At 37.1% G+C, this 21,371-nt stretch overlaps 2 protein-coding genes across 2 annotated transcripts in view; both read left to right on the forward strand.

Annotated features, from left to right (window-relative positions):
• Window positions 1–8,385, forward strand: part of DNAH12 (dynein axonemal heavy chain 12) — a 69,443-nt gene extending 61,058 nt beyond the window's left edge. Inside the window, exons 64-73 of the mRNA XM_086619344.1 lie at window positions 408–548; window positions 1,378–1,515; window positions 2,480–2,713; window positions 3,132–3,317; window positions 3,842–3,945; window positions 5,066–5,270; window positions 6,186–6,323; window positions 6,797–6,888; window positions 7,086–7,153; window positions 8,182–8,385. Of these exons, the coding sequence (XP_086475470.1) occupies window positions 408–548; window positions 1,378–1,515; window positions 2,480–2,713; window positions 3,132–3,317; window positions 3,842–3,945; window positions 5,066–5,270; window positions 6,186–6,323; window positions 6,797–6,888; window positions 7,086–7,153; window positions 8,182–8,372 (1,497 nt within the window). The 3' untranslated portion in view covers window positions 8,373–8,385. The remainder of the gene's footprint in view (window positions 1–407; window positions 549–1,377; window positions 1,516–2,479; window positions 2,714–3,131; window positions 3,318–3,841; window positions 3,946–5,065; window positions 5,271–6,185; window positions 6,324–6,796; window positions 6,889–7,085; window positions 7,154–8,181) is intronic.
• Window positions 8,386–11,565: 3,180 nt separating this feature from the next.
• ASB14 (ankyrin repeat and SOCS box containing 14) lies at window positions 11,566–20,934 on the forward strand. Its single transcript, XM_009979635.2, has 9 exons — window positions 11,566–11,698; window positions 12,216–12,266; window positions 13,654–13,790; window positions 13,887–14,045; window positions 16,001–16,246; window positions 17,593–17,764; window positions 18,721–19,264; window positions 20,024–20,177; window positions 20,741–20,934. Exons 1-9 carry the CDS (start codon window positions 11,583–11,585, stop codon window positions 20,932–20,934), a joined length of 1,773 nt encoding a protein of 590 aa, XP_009977937.1. The 5' UTR covers window positions 11,566–11,582.
• The last annotated feature ends 437 nt before the right edge of the window (window positions 20,935–21,371 follow it).

A 21,371-nucleotide genomic window follows, 5' to 3' on the forward strand; every position in this document is an offset into this window, starting at 1 on the left:
ATATAATTATAAACTTAGTAATACCAATCTTTCTTTGTAATATTTTGATATTGTGATGTGTGGTGTTTTGTATACTAGTGAATGGAACTGCGTTTTGCCAGCGTATGTAATTAAGAAGTTTTCATGCTGTCACCGAGGTTTTGTTTCACGTAAATGCAAAAATTTAGCGTTTTATTTATAAGGTGTTGAATACCAAGAAATCTTTTAAAATATAAGTTTGTAGTTTACAATAAGGTGTTACTTTCTTGATGCCCTTGAGAATTTGTTTTCTAAAAGTTGATGTTTAAAACGTAATTTTTAACAGATAACTGTTTATATAACAAACACAGAGTAATAATATATTGTTATAACAACGTAGCATCTATTCTACACTTTCTGAATGCAGTTTTGCTATTTTTTGTTTCTAGTTTCCAGTAACTATTCTACAGAATGGAGTGAAGATGACAAATGAACCTCCTACTGGTCTCCGATTAAACCTACTTCAGTCATTTCTTTCTGATCCTATTTCTGATCCTGCGTTCTTCTCTGGATGCCCTGGAAAGGAGCTGGTAATGTGCCTATCTGTTGATGGTTTTATTCTTTTTTTTTTTTTATCCACAGATATACTGATTTCTGTCCAGTGAATATTGTAAGCTAAAATATTTACTATATTTGTCAGTTTAGGTTTTGCAATGATAAAGATGATTAGTTGAGAATTACCCTGCCAGGTAATTTCATGTGGCAATATTTAGACTGTTTTCTTAGGCTTTATTAAAATCATACATATTACAAAATATACGTAGTTGATTGCTAGAGCATACCTATCATTATTGAGATGGTAAGCACTGAGAAGATCTTCTCTTGCTACCAGAGACCAGTACTGCAGTGCCCATATGTCTTACTGATATGGGATGAGCCACTTAGCTAATCATTACTTGTGAAGTAAGTGAAAAAGCAGTGGGATTACTCAGAGATTCAAGTATGATAATCAATATACATAGGTATAAGTGCATCTAGGGACTTAAACAATATGTCTGTATTTTATGTTTGTCTAATGAGCCTTAAAAGTATGTGGTGATATTTGAATTCTTGTGAAGTCAGCTGCCCTTTACGTGGAAGAAGAGAAAAATCTTGTGTAATGGTACGTGAGGAACTAGCTAAATGTGCTTGCATATGCAACAACTATGTGCATATTTGTTCCCAAGTCAAATAACTGCAGCATACTTAATAGCTGCCTATATAAACTACTTTATAGTTCATATACAATATGCAACTACAAATAGTTGTATTTGTACCCTAGATGGAGAGTAGTAGTCAAATAGTGTGTTCTCTATATTTACAGACTAGCATGAACATATGGACCAGTTAATAATACTTCTGTTTTGTTTTTTCTCAAAGGTATGGGAGAAACTGCTCTTTGGAGTTTGTTTTTTCCATGCTCTTGTTCAGGAGAGAAGAAAATTTGGGCCTCTTGGTTGGAATATACCCTATGGATTTAATGAATCGGACTTGCAAATCAGTATCAGGCAGCTGCAGGTAAAATCGTCTATTGCTACCTTTAACTGATCTTCCGAAGCACAGGAACGAGCTGATAGTCAAAAAGGAGCAATGCGCTTAAATTACATCAAATGTTGATAGATTTTTTTATTCCTTCAGTTCGACTACAAAGGGAAGAAATGTCGATCATATTATAAATATTCTCAAAATTACAAATGAAAATGAAAAATTGTTCTTCATGAGGTTTAGATTCATACAGATGTATGTAATATGATGAGCATATATAACTATAAGAGTTAAAATTGTCATATATAAGAGCTCACTGTGCTTTAAGTAACGTCATGTCCGTGACAGTTACCTATTATGGTGAGTTTTGTGCTTAGAAGGAGGAAATTATTTTTTTTTTTTACATATATACTGTTAGTTAAACAGAGCCTCAAACTATTCTCTGTCTCTAAAATGAAATGCTGAATATTACCTGACCTTGAGTCTTCTGCAAGCCCTGTGTAGAAAAGTCAGGGCAGTTAAAACTGTGCATTACAGATGTTGAGACTGAACTGTTAGAAAAGTTATCAAGAAGTTAATGAAAGAGGTCAGACGGTTCTGAAGACTGGAAGAAAAATAATGTGAAATGAACATTTGTTTTTGACTCAGAAAAGTGTCCTTCTAGAAAGTTTAGACTGGAAACACTATCCATTTGTAAATAATTCAAGAATGGCTTGGATGGTTTACTAATGATGATTTACTTGGATGATTTACTAATTTGAATATTCACAAGAGGCTTTTACTATAAAAATAACTCCTTTTAATAACTCCTCTTTATTTTAAACAGTAATTTTACCTGAAAAAAGATTTCAGAATTTGAATTTCCAGCACCTAGGGAAAAAACTTCAGGAACTGCAGTATTGCATGCACTATAGCTTCCAACCCTTTGGTCTGTAGATCATGCTGTTGTTCTGCACGTATTTCAAGTCACTAGAACAACTCATGTCTTCTGTTTCAGTTATTCATAAATGAATATAGCCGTGTTCCTTTTGAAGCTGTATCTTATCTAACTGGTGAGTGCAACTACGGAGGTCGAGTGACGGATGACTGGGACAGACGTTTACTGCTGACAATGCTGGATGACTTCTATAATCCAGATATTATTGAAAATCCTCGTTACACTTTTTCTCCAAGTGGCAACTATTATGCTCCACCAAAAGGCACATATGAGGACTATATTGAGTTTATTAAGGTAAAAAGTAGCAGCAAGATTTTGAACTGTTAGAATGATGTGCTAAGAAAGTAATCCTTAAAGGCTTCTCTGTGTTAAAAGGGTAGTTTTGCAGCATATTAAACTCTGTGCTTGGCTTCTTGCCTGGCATCCTTGTATGATCCTTGCCATGGTCTAGAATGTTTCTGGGAGAGAGAGGGAATTAGTAAGTAGATAGGAGGACCTAGCATAGATAATCGAGAATTCCTTGGAAATGGCTTTCCATAAGTGAGGTGGTGGCTCTATCACCAGTGCTACTGTCTGCAAATATTAAGGTCCTTATTCACCTTCAACTGAAGTCAGTGGTAGTTTTTCACTCGACTTCTTAAAGAAGCCTTGGATCTAATTCCTAGCATGCTGCTTTATCTCATGTAGATGTTTATTGTTTATTTTGTCTTAGGGTCTTCCCTTCAGTCAGCAACCAGAGGTGTTTGGTTTGCATGAAAACGTGGATATTTCAAAAGATCTTCGTCAAACTAAGATCCTCTTTGAATCTCTGCTTTTAACACAAGGAGGAGGCATTCAGGGAACTTCTGGAGGTGATGACAGCACTCTTTGTGAAATTGCAGATGATATTCTCAGCAAGGTATTGTATTATACCAGTGGCTCAAATTTATCTTTTTACAACACAGAATTTCTTTAATTAGAATCTTCAGTGTCGAACTGATTTTGTGTTGGAGGAAAAAGCTACTGGGAGAAATATAGTGCAATATGAAAGTAAAAACTGGTGTGGTTGTAACAGAGCACAGCTACATTTCAGTTGAAAAAAGTTTTATTAAGTAGGTAGGAGATAGGAGACAGATGGAAAACAGCCAACGCAACTCAGAAGAACAGTTGATTCATTCATGTAAACACGTTTAATCAAATTGAAACATATTCATAACTTTTCATGCTATGAAAAATTATAGGTGGTTTTTAAAAGATAAACATCACTTTAAAAACTCCATAATTTTTATTTGTATTAAGCTACTGAATACTGTATTGACAAGATACTTACCAGAAAGTTTAATGGTATCTATTACTCTGCAATTTTTCACATCGGCGTATTTTAATGTAATACCAATGCATAACGATATCTGAAATGATTTCCAAATGTGTTGCAATTTACAGCTTCCAAATGATTTTGACATTGAAACTTGCCTAAGTAAATATCCTGTGAGATATGAAGAAAGTATGAACACTGTGCTGGTGCAAGAAATGGAAAGATTTAATAAGTAAGAGCGTTATAAATGTAACCCAAATAATTTCATTTGCAGAAAAAGTTTTCATGTGAATCATGCACTGTAAACTCTGTATTCTGTGAAATATTTTGTTTATTTATTTTGTTGCCTTCTAATTGTCTGCAGTGATATCTGCAGTCCAAGCACCATTACTCTTTGTGGGAATTCAGGACGTAGGATAGATGTCAGGAAAAATGATCTAGTGGCAAAATGGACTGAGAGAAAAATGCATGGTAGAAGAAGGGAGTCTGAGGATGCACTTGGAAAAGAAAATGGGAACAATATTTTTATGTTCCTTTTTTTTTTCCTTCACTTTCTCTTTCTTTATCTTTAATTATGTTTTATTCATATTTCTGACCTGTTAGGGTAAAAGGGTTAGAAATTGTAATACATGCACAGTTACAGTTTTTATGAAACACTTTCCTCGATAGTTGGAAATATTTCTGCTTATTTCTTTGTTGTCTTAGATGCTTCAGATCTAAATTTTTCCTTTTTCCCCTTTCCTGATGCCTTTTTCCTATACCTTATTTTCACATTTATTCTCCCAGGATTACAAACCTGTAATTATTTTTATTTTTCTCTTTGGGTCCCCTATGTCTCTTTTGACTTTGTTACCTAGTTTTCTTTCTTATCTTCGCCTGCTCCTCCAATCTTTCTTCTCTGTTTTTCTCTGTCCTGCTTCATTTATGTTTGTCTCTTCACGTGTCCCACTTCATTTTCTCCCAAACTTTCAATAATGCTCTCTGGCCTTTAGTCTCTAAGTTTTCCTTTGTTGCAGACCCTACCCACCTCTTCTTTTGCAATCTAAACTTTTTTCCTTGATCTAGTATACCATGTATACATTTGGAGTTCCAAATTTATCCTCTTACCAAGCAACACAAAGGATATCAGAGGTAACAAAGCAATTTATTAAACTCTTCCTAGTCTTAAATAAATTGGAACGAATGCACAAATCCAGGACTTTACAGATAGGACTAATTATGCAATTATGTAGCAGCTATACAAATTCCATAGATGGTTTCATAATCCTGTTTTTTCTTTTTTTTCTGGTGAGGATGTTGTGTTTTACAAATCATGCAAAACATGAAAAATCTGTTTTATATTTTAACTCTAGTTTAATCCGAACTATTCGTGCTACACTAATTAACCTGAAGAAGGCCATTAAAGGACTGGTTGTTATGGATGCTGAACTGGAGGCTCTTTGTGGCAGTCTACTTATTGGAAAAGTTCCTGAGAATTGGGCTAAATGTTCATACCCAAGTCTAAAACCACTAGGGAGCTATATTCTAGATTTTCTAGAAAGGCTGAAATTTTTACAGGTAATGTACAAGAGGCAGTACTGCCAATTATTTAATCTACTTCTTCATATAATTTTTCCTTTATGTTAAAGAAGTATTGGGAAAGGAGCAACAGACTGCTTAGATTTTCTGAGTACAACTATATAGAAAATGGACAAAAAACATGGCATTTATCTTTTCCTGATTATTGAATGGAGATTATCAGAATTTCCTGATTATTGAGTGGCTGGAGAGCTGCCTGGTGGAGAAGGACCTGGGGGTGTTGGTTGACTACCGGCTTGATATGAGCCAGCAGTGTGCCCAGGTGGCCAAAAAGGCCAATGGGATACTGGCGTGTATCAAGAATAGTGTGACCAGCAGGAATAGGGAAGTGATCCTGCCCCTGTACTCGGCACTGGTGAGGCCGCACCTGGAATATTGTGTCCAGTTTTGGGCCCCTCGCTTTAAGAGAGATATTGAGCTCCTGGAGCAAGTCCAAAGAAGGGCGACTAAACTGGTCAAGGGGCTGGAAAATAAAACTTATGAAGAGAGGCTGAGGGAGTTGGGGCTGTTTAGCCTGGAGAAGAGGAGGCTGAGGGGAGACCTGATTACGGCCTATAAATACTTGAGAAAAGATAGTGGGGACGTAGGGGAAGGGCTCTTTACATTAGTGTTGGGTGATAGAACAAGAGGAAATGGGTATAAGTTTAGTCAGGGGAGATTCAGGTTGGATGTTAGGAAGTATTTCTTCTCTGAAAGGGTTGTCAGCCACTGGAATAGGCTGCCCAGGGAGGTGGTTGAGTCCCAATCCCTGGATGTGTTTAAGAATAGGGTGGATGATCTACTTAGCGATATGGTTTAATGGGGATTAGGGATGGTTGGACTCGATGATCTCTAAGGTCTTTTCCAACCTAGAAATCTATGAAATCTATGAATGTATTGTTTTCCTCTTTCCAGGATTGGTATGAATTAGGGAAGCCCACGGTTTTTTGGCTGTCAGGATTCTATTTTACTCAAGCTTTCTTAACTGGAGCATTGCAAAACTACGCTAGGAAGCACAAGATCCCTATTGACCTTCTGGGATATGAATTTCAGGTAGAGATAAGTTATAAAGGCATATTTTATTTGTCTGAGTCCTGATGTTGCAGTGAGATGTAGTAAATAAATCTTGACTGGAAGGTTTGTTTTGCAACTAACTCACTGCGATGTGAAGACATAAATTTAATTCTTTGGTAAGGTAGGCATGTTCAATAACGTCTGTAAAAGAGGTGTATGAAGAGTAGTTCTCTCGTTGGACCTGGACCTCCACTCAAGAAAACAGCCTACAGAGTACATATTTATTTGTCTGTGTGATTAAAGCCTTATTTTATAACCTACAATAAAGGTAATTAACAAACTCACAGAAATCTGTTATCTTTATAGTTTGTATAAAACTAGTACTGAAAGGAAGTGTTACTGTATTATTCTAATTTTGGATTGATCTTCTGAGAATTGGCTATTGGCATAATGCCTCAAAAAGCAAACAGCTATGAAAGTTTGATAACGTAGAACACTTTTTTTTCTTGTAGGTTATTCCTCAGGATACTGCTGATACTGCACCAGAAGATGGTGTTTATATCCACGGATTATTTTTAGATGGAGCTCGCTGGGACAGGACCAAGTCAGTAACAAAGTGTTTTACTGTGGTTCTGAAAAGCTTTCTTAGGTGCTCAAACAAGATTTGTTTAAATATTTTAAGTGATACTTTTCATATTATTGAAATACTCTTTCATGCAACAACCAGAAAACCACAGACCAAAACCCGCTTTGGTTTAACATGGAGCCACAAATAATTACTTTATTGCTTTCTCTCATCAGGGGAATGTTGGCTGAGCAGTATCCCAAATTGCTCTTTGATACGATGCCAATCATTTGGATAAAGCCAAGTGAGTATAATTTCTCTGAAGTGTGAGCTACTCAACAAGAAACTGCAACAGTGAATTCCTTTTTTCGCTCCTGCCCCTTACCAAAGTACCCAACTGTGCACAGAATTCATGTGCATCTGACCTACGGTTTTTGCATTAAAAATGGTGCCTGCTCGCTTGACTTAGTCTCATCTGAGCAATAAGCTGTCCCTCTCCTCACAAGTGTTTATAATTATGGATTAGCCAAAAGGACGAGTTAAATGAATTTTTCATAAATATGTTTAGATGCTACCCAGTCTATTTTTCAACCAAAAGTTAATTTGGGCAGGAAACCACATGGTGCTTGAATTCCTGGCTCTACTCGAGTTGAACTCAGTATTTTACCTCACATGATTTATTTAGCAAGGTTTGCTCAGGTTATTTTTAGCTGCTATGCTAGTTGTCTGTCATACTAGTAAGATATTTTTAATAACTCAGGTTTTCTTTGGTCAAGAGCAATAAATCCCTGTTTTTATTTGTTCACTTAAGCATGACTTTCTATTGCACCTGTTGCAACTTAGATGTGGGTGTTACTAACAAACGGGCAGTCTTACAAAGTTTCTGCTTTTTGTGCTGGCGCTTTCTCTTGCGGCTGGGTGAATCCGTTCAGACATGCATGATTTTAGACTTGGCACGAGTTGTGCGTAAGCGATCTAGGCACACAAAGGGTTCCTGCAGAGTTGTGTCCTTGGATCTCAGGTGACTTGAATTGCAGTTATGTTCTGTGGCTGCTGGACCGGAATTCTTGTGGAGCTGTTAAAAGCTTGTGTATAAACTATGCTTTAACTATGTAACGATCAGATTTGAGTGATAACAAAGCAGGTTTAAAAACGAAACAAGCTACACGAGAAAACAGCAAAAAAGCCAGATAATTTTATTATGATACTCACAAAATAATTTTGCATTTTTATTTATCTTTAAGCATGTTACTGTAAATACTTAAGTATGTAGATTATGTTTCTATCAATAGGTCTGCTGAATGTAATATATTATTTTGGGTTTTTTTGAAGCTGCAAAATCAGACATAAAGAAATCTAATGCCTATGTCTGCCCTCTCTACAAGACAAGTGAGCGTAAAGGAACCCTATCTACTACTGGACATTCTACTAACTTCGTCATTGCTCTGACGCTTAACACGGATAAACCAGTCCAACACTGGATCAAGCGAGGTGTTGCGCTGCTCTGCCAGCTGGATGACTAACTGGACAGTTCAGATACAGACTTCTCAAAATCCTGTTTTTTGTTGACTTACAGAGGAAGTGGAACACTGTGTACAAGAAACATCTGGGCTTTTTTGTATTAAAAAACGGCATGCAAATATTTTCTGATCCTCAATATTTTGTCTTAAATAAGTATGTGTTGTTATTATTAGCATCTTTACAGTCTGTAAAAGGTACAGCTAGGATTTTAGCCTTTGGTAGTATTATTCATGTGTAAACATCAATTTTATGTATCACCTGACTATCACAAAATAGATCGTAATGTAAAATGAAAATAGTCTTCAGTTTCTGAGAGAAACATTACAGTTAACAAACCTGAAGCATTAAGAGTGCTGAATCATGCTTGTGGAAAGCTAGTAGGTAGTAAGTTTGAGATTTCAGTCTGGATTTTTATATATAGCCTATGTTCTGTCATAGCAACAGCGAAGATTGCAGTATGAGAAATCATTTAACTACCTATAGTGGGTACTTCTGATGCCTGTCTTCCTCAGCAGATTCATCTTTTCAGGATATTCTGATTTATTTTTTTAAGAGTTTCTTTTTCCAAATAGTTTGCGTGAAGAACAAATGATAAAATCTCCCTTATGACCACCTGCTATAAAACGTCATCCGTTTCCCTCTTGCTCCAGAGAAGCAGTCCAGTTTCAGTTCCTTCACTGATTCTGCGCTTTTGTTTTCTTTAAATAAATTAAAATTACTCAGATGTTCTTCCTAGATCTCCTTCAGCAAAGAACAATTTTCACCTTGCATTCAGACACAGACGCAAACATTTCTGTGTAAGGACCCCTCCATAAAGTAGAGTAGGAGTACATTAAGCACATGAAAGTCTCACTCCATCCTACCATCACGATTGTAACGAGGCATCGATGTCCTTCGGTTCTCGGCTTGTTGTGTGTTACACCAGCATAAGTTTTCAGCATAGGTCAGTCTTTCTGAGACTGTGCTTTTCCCTTTAAAGACTCTATATGTTTATCTTTTGTTTGGTTTCCTATTTATATTAATACGTGAATTGTGATTAAGCAACCAGAAACACATAGTCATTTTTAAGAGATCTTGCTTGATTTTATTTGCTTGTTTATGTTTACTTTTATTTGGTTTAGTTTTTCTTTTTACACTGTCTTACTCTTAAGTAAGTTCTTAACAGCATCTTCAGTTTACTCTCTTGGGAAAGCACTAAAGAATTTTCTTTCCATAATGTAATAGTTACTACTTATAGTTCTCAAATTCTCATTCTAAAAACTTTTAACAAGAAAATTTTTACAAATAAACTGGACTTGTAATTCCTTCTTTTGTTGACACCATTTTTCAGGTCAGTTATTAAACATAACTAACTTATATGAAAGAAAGATGGAGAAAGTCCCAGGGTATCTTATGATCGGGTATTTATAGCAAGCTATTAATGGACATAGGCTCTACTGAGATCATTTTCAATCCTGAAAATATCACTTTCAACTTAATAATCACTTATTCAAAGTGTGAGGTCTTCTCTCTTTCAGAAGGTGAGGAAAACCAGTGTATTTTCTCAATTCATAGGAAAATTAGTAGTCTTTTTACCAAAAAAAATAGTCATCTAGATTTAAAGTGTTTATATACTCATTGTACTATAGGTATAATCAAATACTAGCAGTTACTTGTCCGTGTATTTTGTTAGTATATTTCTCTTTTTTTGCTACATGTGCAATTGCAGAGCAAGGCCTTGCAATGACACATTAGGCGGATCAGGTAAAACATGAAATTACGCAGGTTTGCTGTGAATTACTGCTGCTCGACTTTAAGATGTGTCTAGAATTATTCCAAACTTTGTAAGTGGCGTGTTGATAACCTTCTTCATTTTGCTGTGCTCGTTTATTTTGCTAATTTATTTATTTTCCTTCAGTTCTACTTACACATTTTATTTCACTTTGCCCTGTATTTTTGGTTGTTTTTTTCAGCACAACTCTCCTGAAAGACAGAAGTGGAGGTTTTGATAAGGTAAACAGACGAGAGGTTTGAGCCTACCAGAACATCTGTGATTTTAGTCTATAATAGCGTGTAGCTGAATATACAAAAGAACAGTGTGACTGCTTGTGCATATAACAGTGTACCTCTACACACATTATACTATTCCATGATCGATTTGATCATTAGTAATTTTTTAATGATTTCTTAAATTTTAACTTTTAGACTTAACAGATAGTATGAATGGGATTTATTTCTATGTTCTGTTGTTTGTATTACAATCTTAAAAGAGTAAAAATATTTGTAATTGAACTTTTTCAATTTGGCAGACTTTTTTTTTATTATTTAAACTAATGCTATTCTTAAGATTTTTGTTTTGTTTTTCTTTTAATTAACTTCATTGCGGTTACATGAGTGTGTTTTATTTCTACCTGTAATTGGACATATATTATTGCAGTATTTTATATATATCCCTTACAAGTATAAGAAAAAAACAGGCATGCATTGATGAAGAATGCAGAATTGTCAGTTTATCTGTTCTCAATGACTGTAGATTATGTACATAAGGTGGTAAAGTTTTTTTTGCAAGCATGGACTTTGATCTTGTTTCAGTTGGAAGGCTGATGCACATAATAGCACAAATCTACAATACTTTCCTGACTACAGGATAATGGCCCTAATGATACCTTTGCTGAAACAGTTTGAACAAAAGCTATTATTAAAAAATTTCATGTCCTTCACTTGTGCTTTGCTTCAGTCCCTCTGTGAACAAACTGAAAAAACATCCTGAGTCTTATGGCACATGTGTTTTCCTACTGAGGAGACATCAGAGCACAATTGTGATGATATTTGAGTGCCTAAAAGACTTAAGAGGGAATGACAATTTGTCTGAAAACTAAGTTTTACTTATTTTTTGCTTTCTAGTAAGTAATGCCAGAACAAACAGCTATTCTGTATGTTCAGTCTGTGGAACAGAGATAAAAGCTACCACATGCTATTGGAATAGAAAACCTTTACTCTGCTCTGAATAGAATAACTCTTTGCAGTGCCAACTTGAATACTTGGGAGGACACTGGAACTTGAGGGAAAGAATTTCTGATTCATTTATTTTAAACTATGTTTCATTTCTCTCAATTCTTAAACAGCGATTGCTATTTCTATTACTCTAGATTTAACCTGAGGATTTAACATCTGCTTCCAATTAAAAAGCAGTGTTTCCCTACAAAAAGCAATCCAGGCTGCGCTAATTTGGCATGTATATGTTCCATGATGATTCTGATGATGAAATCCCTACCCAACAAGCTATTCAGGAAAGCTTACAAGATAGGCATAAGATTGAAATAAGTGGCAGTGCAACTGAGGACGAAAGGTAATAAGTTATTCTATTTTGGGTGTTTTCTTGGCATTATTATAAGCATGTAGTAACCTTATTTTCCTTTGTGACTCTGTTGTATGGCTCTGACCTTGTTTCATGGATACTAGAAACCACTGGTAGCTCACTTAGAGTTCTCCCTGAAAAAGTATTCCCATTTCCTTCTAAAATATGGAATGTATGAAACTTTCAGGTGATGTTTTACATCAATATCTAAATGAGTATGAGGCTTTATGAAGAAGATAAGTATGTGATGTAAAAATAGATTGATATGGTAGCTTTTCCTCATTTTTGTATTTAATTGTCATCCTTTGTGTGAAAAATCCAATATTTATAGTGGCAGGAGAAGACCAACAAAAAAAGTGTTTTAATGTGTTAAACCCTGACAAAACCTATGTAACTTACAGAAATCTAACACGTAGTCTAGACTTGAGTATTTAAACTAAGTTATAATTATATCCTGAACTTCACATTAATTTTTATTTCTCATTTTATTTTTGTTCTGTTTATGCAGTTTCAAGTATATTGCAAGTAAAGAACATGGAAAGATAATGGCAGCAATTCGGACAGTTAAGTGCAAATACACCATACCAAGCCTGTAGCCCAGGAATCACTTGGGTATTGCATTGATGAACAATGTCTACATTTTAGGTGTTTGGTCACCTGATTTAATAACACTCAAAAGCAAACTTATTAGATAGAAGCATGGTAATGGGATGGGTTCAAATCTCACTCAGATTCCAGTGCTTCATCTCCTGGAATTAGGGGAAAATTCCAGGCCTTTCTTGTAAAATAAGCAACAGAATGGCAAGGCCCCTAGTCAATACTTCATAAAAGCATTTGCCGCTTTATGAGATAATTACAGATTAAAATCCCTTCTCTACCTAAAGAGTGTTCCAGAATTGTTACTTAGCTGCCAAACTTTAGTGTATTCAAATATGAGATGCTTTTAGTCTGCTCCTCTGAAACATCTACTTTTTGTGGTATAATTGATTTATATATTGAGTCACAGAGATAATTAAACAACAAGCATAAGTAGTGCAGTTGTCTAGTAGCAGGAAACCTTCAGTCCAGTCCCTACACACATCGTAGTAGTTACAGAGACATTTAGCATACTAAGAGTCAAGAAACCAAGTCTTTTCTGGAAAAGCAAACACTACAAATGTTCCATACACGATGGAGAACGTGTCTAAACTTTAGTTACACTTGCGGTGTGGCCTTGTGAGTACGTAATTCTTCCATATGTAGGAGAACTTCAGCAGCAGAGGTTGGGAGCAGTCTGTCCCCTAGCTCTGTAGTTGTAAAAAACCAGGAGGGCAGACTGCCTTCTCGCAGGAACGATGGGGTAAAAAAGAGAACAGAAACCAGGCCTCTACTTAAACAGGCTTTCCAGTCAAGAAAGTTTTGCTGTTTCTTTATGAGATATAAAGTTAAAAGCATAATCACTTGTGTTGATTAAAGATCCATTAAGATTGTTAGTAAAAGCAGGAATAATGAGCTAGGTCTCATCCCTGTTGAGTCAGCTTCATTTTACTTTTGCCAGCCTAAATGTTTTTTCCTACAGTTTCACTAAAACACCGGCTTATACATTAAACTTTCATGCATTATTGCTCATGAGGATTGTATTTGAAATAATTTAGTCATACTGTAAGATATTTGTCATATTGTAAAATATTTAGTCATTTCACAAGGATGTGAAATGTCATACTGTAAAATATTTGAAATATTTTAGTCATAAGGCAGTTTTTTCTGTGTATAATTCAAAATGCTTTGTGAGTCAATGTCAAGCATTGATTGTTCCATTCATGTAAACCACCCTTTGAGAAAAAATGGCTTTGACAAAGCAAGTTGTTTATGCTAGGTACGTTGAGGAGATAAACGGCACTCAATGTATTAGTTGCCTGAATTTTGGATTATGATGAGTAATGGGATATGTGTCTGTCTTCAAACACCACAGGCCAAGAAGAGGCCTTGATGAAGCTGGTGAGGCACAGTTCTGCTTTTGAAGAAGCAGATCAAGAAGGCTGGCTTCCTGTGCATGAAGCTGCAGCACAGCTAAACAAGAACATCCTTGAAATAACTTTAAAAGGTACAGAGTCCTTCTGGTTTCCCACCAAAAAGTTTTACAAAATCGGGTTTGATGAACCATCCAACTTTAAATGTGTTCTGCTTTTCTGTATTTCAGCCTCCCGTGCCATTATGTGGGAACAGACCACTCTAAAAGGAGAAACACCTCTCTTGGTGGCAGTAAGGAATTGCATTGTAGACAATGTCCGCTTTCTCCTGCTCCATGGCTGCAGTCCCAATGTTAAGAATGAAGAGGGAGATTCTGCTTTAGTTATAGGTGAATACCTTGTTTAGGGGTGGAGAGGTGAGGGAATGGGGTGAGATGGTTACACGTTTTAGGTTTCAATTTGACATATTTGACTTCGAATCAATATCCAAAATATTTTACTATAGTGAGCAAAATATTGTAATCTCAGTATTGAATGTGTCTGTCCCTGTCTGTTTTTTCTTAGACATATCAAAGCTTTAAATGAGCTTGTAATTCCAAGTTAGGGACTGTCGCCACAAAGTTCTTAGCATTATTTATTAATTAAAGTATTGTCCTTATTAGTCTACTTAAGTATTGGGAAACACAGAAGTAGGAGAAGCCACAAGTCTTTCCCCAAAGTCTGATCCAATACAGGGAGCTCCAAACACCTACCATTTTCCACCCTTCAATTGCAAAAAGTTTGGGTTTCAGGTTGAACATACATCTTTTTCCTCAAAGAATCAAATAGCTTTCTCCACAAAGTGCAAAGTGTCTTCCTCTGCTTTCCTTGGCATCGTTTATGTAGTGGTGCCGGACAACCAGGTCCTCCTGCTTCTTCATGCTGTTACTGTTCTTCATGTCTGCAGGCATAAAGCATTCATATACTTTGCTTACATGGTATCTCTTCTGTTGCATCAGCTTCTCTTTGTCCAAAAACTGTGGTATTTAGTTTTGATTGTCAAAAATTACAGCAAACCGGCCTGATTTATCTGCATTATGCAGAGCGTAAACAGTATTTGTCCCTATTCAGACATGACTGGAATTAATCCAGTCGTGAGTATGACAGTGAAGAAGCTAGCCAGGCCTAAATTCTTGGTTCACTTCTCTCTGATTTTTTTTTTTAATTTAATAAAAAGGTCCTATATCTAGTATCACTCTTACTGTAAATACCATTTTAATTTGATCATGCACACAAACTGTAATTCTTGATTTGTAAAAAAAACATTTTTTGCCAAGATGTATTTAAAAACTGTTCTGTGTTCATTCCATTTGCTTTCCTCAATTTGGGCTATGATGCTGCTATTCTTACTGGGTCCTAGCCAAAAAAGGAAAGCATGTTCTCATTTTCTGAGTTCTAAAGGAGCACTGTTAGTTTCTTGGACAAACCTGTAAGATTTTTCCATAATAGAAGGCTGTTTTTTTCAAAACTGTTGTTAAAGGAAGAGGAAAAAGCCCACCAACCATCTGCAGGGACCCCCAGTCCATCCTTGTGAAATGACTAAAGCTTCTAGTGTGGGCACTTACTTAGAAAAGATGCAGAGAATTCCTAGACATTTTGAAATGCACTGTATTAAAATGCCTCTTTCCCCAAGAAGGCGATGTATGGGATTTATCTAACGCAGTCACGCAGGTTACAGGTAATGAGGCACCACAGGTTATAGTGTGCTGTCAGTGGTATTTCAGGCAGCTGTGGCACAAGAAGCTTCTCTGCCTAATCTGTTTCAGTGCAGGGCACTGACTGTTGTAGCCCGCACAGCCTGGAAGATCAAAGAGAGAGGGAGGGAAAGGTGTTGCTTATTTGTTCCATCCACTGGAACCAATGCAAATTACTCTTTAAGATCCTTACTGACTTAGCAGATCAGGCTTATTACGCTAAGAAGGCATATGAAACAGGCATTTTAAACTTTGTTTCATAGAATAGAGCGCTCTGAGCAGGCCAGCTCCTGACTGCACCAAGTCCCTGCATATGATCTCCATCTAGTGGAAAGTAAAGTTGCGTTCTGCTGCATTGCTGAATGCAACAGAGGATTACGGAAAGAAGATTACCATAAAATTATTCATTTGTACAGTTCATGTTATCCTGGAAACAAAGAACAGACTTGTTGATAAGTTAAACCTTTCAGTGTAGTATGACATTTCTCAGTATATAAATAGCACTGCCAGGAACAGCTCGAGCTTTCCTGGCCTGCTGCAGAGCAGAAGCCGTCGTGCACAGAACAGTGTGAAATAACACTCTGGCTGATACGTTGCTTACTCTCTTACAGCAATTAAACATGACTCGTATGAGATGGCCTCCTTGTTGATAAGTTCTGGTGCACAAGTGAATTTGCAGTGTGTCCACAAGAGGACTGCTTTACATGAGGCAGCCAGACTAGGCAGGAAGGATCTGGTGAAGCTTCTCCTTCGTTCTGGAGCAGATCCTGACCCTCGCAGTGGATATGGGCTCACACCGCTAGCACTGGCTGCACAGGGCGGACATACAGAAATTATGGAGCTCTTATTGCAAAAAGGTGAGACTCTATCCTATAGGATGTTATAGGAAGAGAAGGCTTGGGGTGGGGGTCTGTCTTGCCGGTATTATAAATATCTGATGGAATGGTGTAGACGAGACAGAGCCAGATTCTTCTCAGTGGTGCCCAATAACAGGACAAGAGGCAATGGGAACCAGTTGAAACCTAGCGAATTCTGTCTGAACATAAGAAAACACTTTTTTCTGTGAGAGTAGTTGAACATTGGAACTGGTCACTCAGAGAACTTGTGGAGTCTCCTTCCTCAGAGGTACTAAAACCTGACTGGACGCTGTCCTGGGCAACGTGCTGTAGCTGATGCAGCTTGAGCACAGGGTTGGACTGGATGATCTCCAGAGGCCCTTTCCAACCTCAACTATTCTGTGGTTATGTTTTACAACTCAGAGAATTGTCTTAGTAATATCTAGGTTCAGTGGTGGTGCACTTCAAGTGAGTAGAAATTGTAACCCACGTGTGTTAGTACTGAAATATTTAAAGCCCAAATGGGACAAAGTGAATCCTCTTTCCAACAGAGAAAATAATTCCTAAATGCAGAAGCAAAAAATTTGTCTTAGTTCTATAGGCAGTAAAACTTAGTATTACTGAAGTGAAAGGAAATGAACTGTTATCATGTTACTGACTATACAGCCTGTAGTGTTAATAGATCCAAACATATACAAAATATATTTTTAGAGATTACTTACTTGTAGCAAACTGCAGTAGTCATCAGTGAATGCTCTGCAAAACTGCAAGCACATCTGACATATTCCGGGAGATGTTTTGGTTGCATTTTTGGACGGCACCTTAGCTTATTTCAAGAATATATATATATTATTCTTATTTCAAAACTTTGACTCCCAAATCATATTTTTTTCTCATGTAGACAGGTCACCTTAGGGAAGGCTTGACAAGACATTTATGGTGGGGAATTTTATACAATGGCTCAGAAGTGCTGGAAATGGATTGTGTGGACTGTTTTGACTGGTTTTGAGTTTTTGCATGTTTACAGTTATATCTGTCTGGTCTTCGTAAAGTAGAAAAACTGAAATGCATTGTATGTAAGCGAAAAACAACTGCTTCTATGAATAAGAACCAAACCCCTGGCTTGCCCAGTTCTAGCAGCAAGTCTTAGTGTGTAGTTGTGTTCAAAGCAATTTGAATCTTCTTGTTCCCAAGATTACATAAACACATCTAAATTCAAGGATCCAGCATGAAGGTTTATGGCCATAGTGTTTATTTTTTGGTGGAGAATAGAATTCACAATCCCATGTCACTGGAGGGTTGGAGATGTTAATTACTGCTGGATATTTACAGTGACTACTGTGAAAATCCTTGATGCTTCTTTCCAGGTGCAAATGTCCTTTCACAGGCAATGGATTGTGCTTCCATATTATTTGAAGCAGCAGGAGGAGGAAATCCGGATTCTCTGAGTCTGTTACTAGAATATGGGGCTGATGCCAATGTACCAAAGCACTCGGGTCATTTGCCAATCCACAGAGCTGCATACAGAGGACACTTTCTGTGAGTTAATATACTTCAAAATCAAGAAGTGGTGACACCAGAAATATTAATTTTGCTAATTCTACCTTATTCAAAGCAGGCAGCAAATCTGTCGTTTTGCAGAAATAATTCTCTTTGACCTTGTAAATATGAGTTTTCTGTGTCTGAATGTAAGAGACTAGTCAGGATCTTCATCATTTTACAATGCATATACTAATTCCTATAGTATTGCCCAACTCGTCGCATATAGTAACACTGTCCAGTCTGATGTTGAGGTTCTTTGGACGTCCTCACTCTCTTTGGGTATGCCTCATCTCCACCCCATCACAGGAAGGTAAACATACAAAATAAACAAATAGACTAAGGGGGTAATGGTTATCCCTTTTTTAAAGACAGGAAGGTTACTGGAAGGTATTTATGCTAAAATCACAACCAGTGAGAACAAGTCTTCAATATGGGGAATGTTGCATTGTGGTTAAGAATCTGAGGATTCTTAATTCCTATGTTAATATTTTTAATATATTAATTAATTTCTATTTAAGCTTAAAGGTATTGTGTGTATTAAATTATATATTATATGTATTCATGTTATACTATGTTATATGCTATTAATTCCCTAATTCCTGTGGGTTAAGCAATAACACCATGCTCTCAACATTCAGGAAAAGCTTCTGTTGAGAAGGAATAATTTTTCCTCTAGCAACAAATGGGGTTGTTCGTGAATAATAGTAAAATAAAATAATATTTTAGTTGTATTAGGCGTAAAGTCAGTATCCATTGCTGGCTAACAATTTCATTGTTGGAAATTAAAGTCAACGTAGAGGCATAGCGTGCCATGGTACTGATTTGGTAGATTAAGACAATTGTGCACAATCATGATCAATTCTGAAGCCCAGCAACACAGAGAAATTCAAAGATTGAGCTAGGTGATCCAGTATGTTTAAGATTCTGACATTCTTCTTTTTTTAATTCTTCAGAGCCCTAAAAAATTTAGTTCCGGTTACTAATTTTGATGCCATTAAAGAAAGTGGGATAAGTCCAGTTCACTCAGCAGCAGCAGGAGCACATCCGCAGTGCCTTGAGTTTCTCCTAAAATCTGGATTTGATGCCAATTTTATGCTGGATCAAAGAGTTCGCAAAGGCTACGATGACCACCGGAAATCAGCGTTGTACTTTGCTGTTTCCAATGGGGATATCTGTTCAACACAGTTGCTGTTGAATGCTGGAGCCCTGCCAAACCAAGATCCCATCAACTGCCTCCAAATAGCCTTAAGAATGGGCAACTACGAATTAATGAATCTGCTGCTCCGACATGGGGCTAATGTCAATTACTTCTGCAGAGTGAATACGACACATTTTCCATCAGCGCTACAGTATGCTCTGAAAGATGAAGTCATGTTAAGAATGCTGATGAACTATGGGTATGATGTGCACCGCTGCTTCGACTGCCCTCGGGGAAACACTTCGCATTCCCAGTATGTGACTGATGGGTGGACTTCTACTGTTATCAAAGATACGATGGTGAGTATATCATATGGCTTCATATGGTTTTTTACTACCAGTATCCTTCCTAAATCTAAATGAAAATGTACTTAATGCAGAGTCAGAAAAGGAAGTTTTGAAACTGTAAGACAGCTTACCCATAAATATAGCAACAGACGAGGCTTTAAAATTAAATAGATTAAATTAAATAGTCTTGTCTATGCTGTGAAAGCAGGGACTTGCAGGCTGGCTCGCTGGGTTGTCTTGCATCCTAACACTGACACTGGAGGACTGTTGTAAGGACCCCCTGAGCTGGCATGAGAAGCACTGAGCAGAGATTAACAAACCTAGACCAATCTAAAGAGCTCCCTAGAGACACCCGTCAGCGTCATTGTTCTGCAGTTTGTAAAGTCCACTTGAACCTAATAAACCCTTCTTTAACCTGAAGATAAGGGGATGTGCCGTGCACTGGGCTGGTGAGTCCCCCAGTTTAGCATGCTGGGACGCAAGTTTAAATTCCTCTTGGGGAGTGGTGGCACTTCTTTTTAAACACTTAGTTACGAAATACACAGCTGCTTAAGCTCATTTTTGGATCTAGTAGGAAATAACCATCTCCCAGATTTTCAGATTCTCTTAGTGAGTCTTAACACAAACTGTGACAACCTTTAAAGCTCCCGACAGGACACTCGCTCCTCCTGGTGTTCCGCTGCAGCTATTTCACAGCTCTCGTCCTGCAGAGGCCCAAGTCATTTCCAGCAGCATTGAGCATTACTCTATTAAACATTTTGTTTCTAACAGTTCTGCGAAGTGATAACCTTGTCGTGGTTGAAGCACCTGTCTGGGAAAGTAGTGCGAATAATGTTAGATTACGTCGATCACGTTCATATCTGCTGGAAACTAGAAGCAGTTCTCAAAGAGCAGGAACTCTGGCCAGATATCAATTTGATTTTAAGTAAGTATCTGATGTTTACATTTGAAATTACAAACAAGCTGTTTTGGGATTGGAGGCTTTCTTGTTGGTAGTATTTTAGTTTTCATTTTCTCCACCTCAAACTGGTGCTTTTCTTGACCCTTTTTGGGCCAAAAGTTATGTTTTGACAGTAAGAGGCCTCTTAAAAATCAGTCTGTGGTAGGATCTAAACTAAATTTCTCTCACAAGTCTGATAGACAGCAGCCACGCAATTCATGTAGAGCACTTGGGAACTTGAATTACAATGTAGACAACACAATCCTCTTCAACAGGAGAAAAGCTTTTCCCCCTGCCTCAAGCTGATGTAACAAATCTAACAAATCACTGGTTTTGAGTGATTTAATTCTGGTCTAGATTAATTCTATGTCCATTTTGCTTGTACATAGATTAAGAAGTAGTGACTCAAAATTCTACTTTAAATAGCTTCTTCAGATTGACAGAAAACTGGCACCAGTTATTTAGGGTTAAAGTACATTCCTCAAACTTCACTAATTGAACAAAATGAAATAAAAAACTTGTTATCAGTCTCGCCTTCTCATCTCTAGCAAATCCTCGCTCTCTGAAGCATCTTTGCCGTCTAAAGATACGGGAATGCATGGGCCGGTTGCGTCTCCATTGTCCTGTCTTCATGACCTTCCTCCCACTGCCAAACTGCTTGAAAGACTACATACTATACAAGGAATATGACCTTTATGGACAGGAAAACTTCACAGGAACCTACAACCTCAACTGTACATAATTACTAGTTCTGTATTTTGAAGGGAATGTTGACGTGGATAAGACAGACTCTTGTGCAGCTGCTTTTTTCTTTTGGGATTTTATCTGCTATGTATATTAAGGAATACCAGCATTTCCCCCTCATCCCTGAAGAAAATAGAGAGTGCCCCAAAATGTAAGTATCGGTGATCCCATTCTACATATCTACCGGAATATAAAATTAAAGTTATAGCAATAGGATTTTAAATGCTTAGTGTGAAAAGGAACGGTAAAACGTAGGGCTGCAAACCTTGTGTTCCTGCTAAGTTAAAGCCTGTCGTAACAGATAGCGCTACCCCCGTTGCAGAGTTAAACTCAGGGTTTAGCTAAAGGTCAGGGATGTAACAAAAAACAGGAAAGGACGTTTCTCTTCTGCTTCCCTTTCTCTGGGCAAGAAGTGGTTTTTATTTGTGAAGTGCT

This window comes from Tauraco erythrolophus, chromosome 12 (genome assembly GCF_009769465.1).
Source record: "Tauraco erythrolophus isolate bTauEry1 chromosome 12, bTauEry1.pri, whole genome shotgun sequence".
In the NCBI taxonomy this organism is placed as follows: Eukaryota; Metazoa; Chordata; class Aves; order Musophagiformes; family Musophagidae; genus Tauraco; species Tauraco erythrolophus.